A 2,572-nucleotide genomic window follows, 5' to 3' on the forward strand; every position below is an offset into this window, starting at 1 on the left:
TGGTTAGAAGCCGTTGCTGATTGCATTTTGTAAACACCGAGTGCTTTACTCCTTGCACGTTCCGAGGTTTGCTCTTTGCTTACAAAACAACATTTCCGAGAGGTGGCGTTGCAATCAAACAGGATGGATACAATCATACTGTGGGAGTCACGTCAGTTGTCCTGTAGTGTGTAGTGAAAATGGAATCTTACAGCAAAGAGGAGTACATTTTACCAATTAGGACGACATTTACAAAAATGAAGCCAGTGGCAGCTTGAAACCACACATTTGCAATTATCTCAAAAATGGCTCGTTTGCAGAGCAATGTTTACCGAGACTTTTTGCTTCTATTATCGTGTACTTTCACCTGTGTCAGTTTGCGCTATTACTTTCGAGACACCCTGTATTTGTGTATGTATGTGTGTGTGTGTGTGTGTGTGTGTGTGTGTGTGTGTGTGTGTGTGTGTGTGTGTATATATATATATATATATATATATATATATATATATATATATATATATATATATATATATATATATATATATATTATCTGATAGCTTTCCCTTTCAAAAAATATTCATTTCACTGAAAGAAGTAATCACGCATTTTAAAATACAAAAATGGAAAAAAGTAAGCATATAAATAGTTTAATTACTTCATTGATTGATTGTTATTGTTAAATTGTTATTTAACGTCGCTTTTCTGCCACTTTTGGCTAATCATGACGAGTGATATGAAATTAGGGACACTTACAAAGAACACCCATGCCCAGGCCGGTATTCGAACCCTGGCGTGCTGGTGTCCTATGGAGTTGTGCTAACCACTCCACCATGGAGGTTGGTGTAATTTCTTGAATTTCTAGTTTAAATTTTAATTTATTTAATTACCTTCTTCTTCTTCTTCTTATGGTGCTACAGTCCACTGATGAACCTTGGCCTCCTCTGTGATTTGCCTCCATCTATCTCTACTTTTTGCCATAACTTTCCAATTTCTATACTGAAGCTTCTGAACATCCTCATCCACCCATCTTAATTTAGGCCTTCCTCCTTTCCTCTGTCCACCTAGGCTATCCAACATCACTCTCTTTGCAGGATCACTTTCACTCATGCGAATCACATGACCTGCCCATCTTAACCTTGCCACCTTTATTACACCAATAATGGTTGGTTCTTGATATAAGTCGTAGAGCTCCTTATCAAATTGTTTTCTCCATTTTCCATTCTCACATACTGGTCCCAATATTCTTCGTAAAATCTTTCTTTCAAAGGTCTCTATCAGCTGTTCATCTTTCCTTGAACTGGTCCAAGTTTCAGCAGTAGGTCAATACAGGTCTTATCAGTGTCTTGTAAAGTGTTAACTTAGTTGTTCTGGACAATATTGTGCTCTTAAAATGTGTCTGTAGTCCATAATAGGCCCTATTCGCTGCTATAAGTCATGCCTTTACTTTCTCTTGTGAATCATTCTCATATGTCACAACAGAACCCAGGTAGATAAAGGAGTCCACTCTATCAAAGGTATAATTTGCCATTTTTATGGTTGGTGATGCATTATATCCGTGTGCTTTACCTGCTGCCATGTACTTGGTCTTCCCTTCATTCACCACCAATCCCATCTTCTTTCCTTCCCTTTCTATGGCCAGAAATGCTTCTTCCACTGCATGTAGAGATCTTCCTACTATGTCCACATCATCTGCATATGCTAGTATATTGATTGACTTATAATAATATATGGTACCCCTAATTTCCACCTGAGCTTCCCATATAGCCTTCTCCAAGGCAATGTTAAACAACAAACAGGACAGCACATCGCCTTGTCTTAGCCCATTTTCTATTTAAACAGGTTCCGAGAATTGTCCTCCTACTCTTATCCTACTATTAGATCCCTCCATGGTTATCCTCACCATTCTTAGTAATTTTATTGGAATTCCAAGGTTTTCCATTGCCAGATGTAGTTGGGCCCTGTTTATACTATCGTATGCAGATTTAAAATCAATAAATAGATCCCAAACTCGAGATTTTTCTCCAGTATTTGCCTTCATGTGAATATCTGGTTAATTGTAGATTTTCCTGGCCTGAACCCACATTGATATGGTCCAATGCACTTTTCTACATATGGTAGTACAGTAGTCTGTTATATATAATTCTTGCTAATTATAGGAAACGTTCAGCAATGTAATTCCACGATAGTTTGCACACTCCATCATGTCACCTTTCTTGTGGATAGGTACTATAATATCCATCCTCCATTCACTTGGCATCTGTACCTATTTCACATTATGTTTATTATTTCATTCAAGCCTCTAATGACACTCTCGCCTCCATGCTTAAGCAGCTCTGCTTGCAAGTTTATCCCAGGTGCTTTACTATTTTTCAATATCTTGACTGCCTCCCATACTTCATCTAACGTTGAACTTTCTATGCCCTCTTCTCCTTCCTCTTCCTCATTTAATCCTTCTTCCAGCATACCTGCTACATCTGCACTGCCATTCAATACATCATTATAATGAATTCTCCACCTTTCTAAAATTTCATTACTGTCACTAATTGTATCGCCTGTTTCATTTCTACAGACTGTTGTCCTTGGCTTAAAAACA

The 2,572-nt window shown here is 37.8% G+C and overlaps 1 protein-coding gene across 1 annotated transcript; it reads right to left on the minus strand.

Annotated features, from left to right (window-relative positions):
• Positions 1-882: 882 nt before the first annotated feature.
• Positions 883-2,236, minus strand: LOC146003453 (uncharacterized). Its single transcript, XM_083141739.1, has 2 exons — positions 2,175-2,236; positions 883-1,276 (listed from the first exon to the last, which is right to left on the minus strand). Exons 1-2 carry the CDS (start codon positions 2,234-2,236, stop codon positions 883-885), a joined length of 456 nt encoding a protein of 151 aa, XP_082997865.1.
• Between the last annotated feature and the right edge of the window lie 336 nt (positions 2,237-2,572).

Source organism: Lepisma saccharinum, chromosome 20, assembly GCF_977018435.1.
Source record: "Lepisma saccharinum chromosome 20, izLepSacc3.1, whole genome shotgun sequence".
NCBI lineage: Eukaryota > Metazoa > Arthropoda > Insecta > Zygentoma > Lepismatidae > Lepisma > Lepisma saccharinum.

Bases quoted from the DNA above. Each gene is read 5' to 3' on its own strand.
- LOC146003453 (XM_083141739.1), bottom strand. From the start codon at position 2,236: ATGCCAAGTGAATGGAGGATGGATATTATAGTACCTATCCACAAGAAA. The intron at 1,277-2,174 runs GTGTGCAAACTA...AACTTGGACCAG, and splicing joins AAGAAAGGTGACATGATGGA to TTCAAGGAAAGATGAACAGC.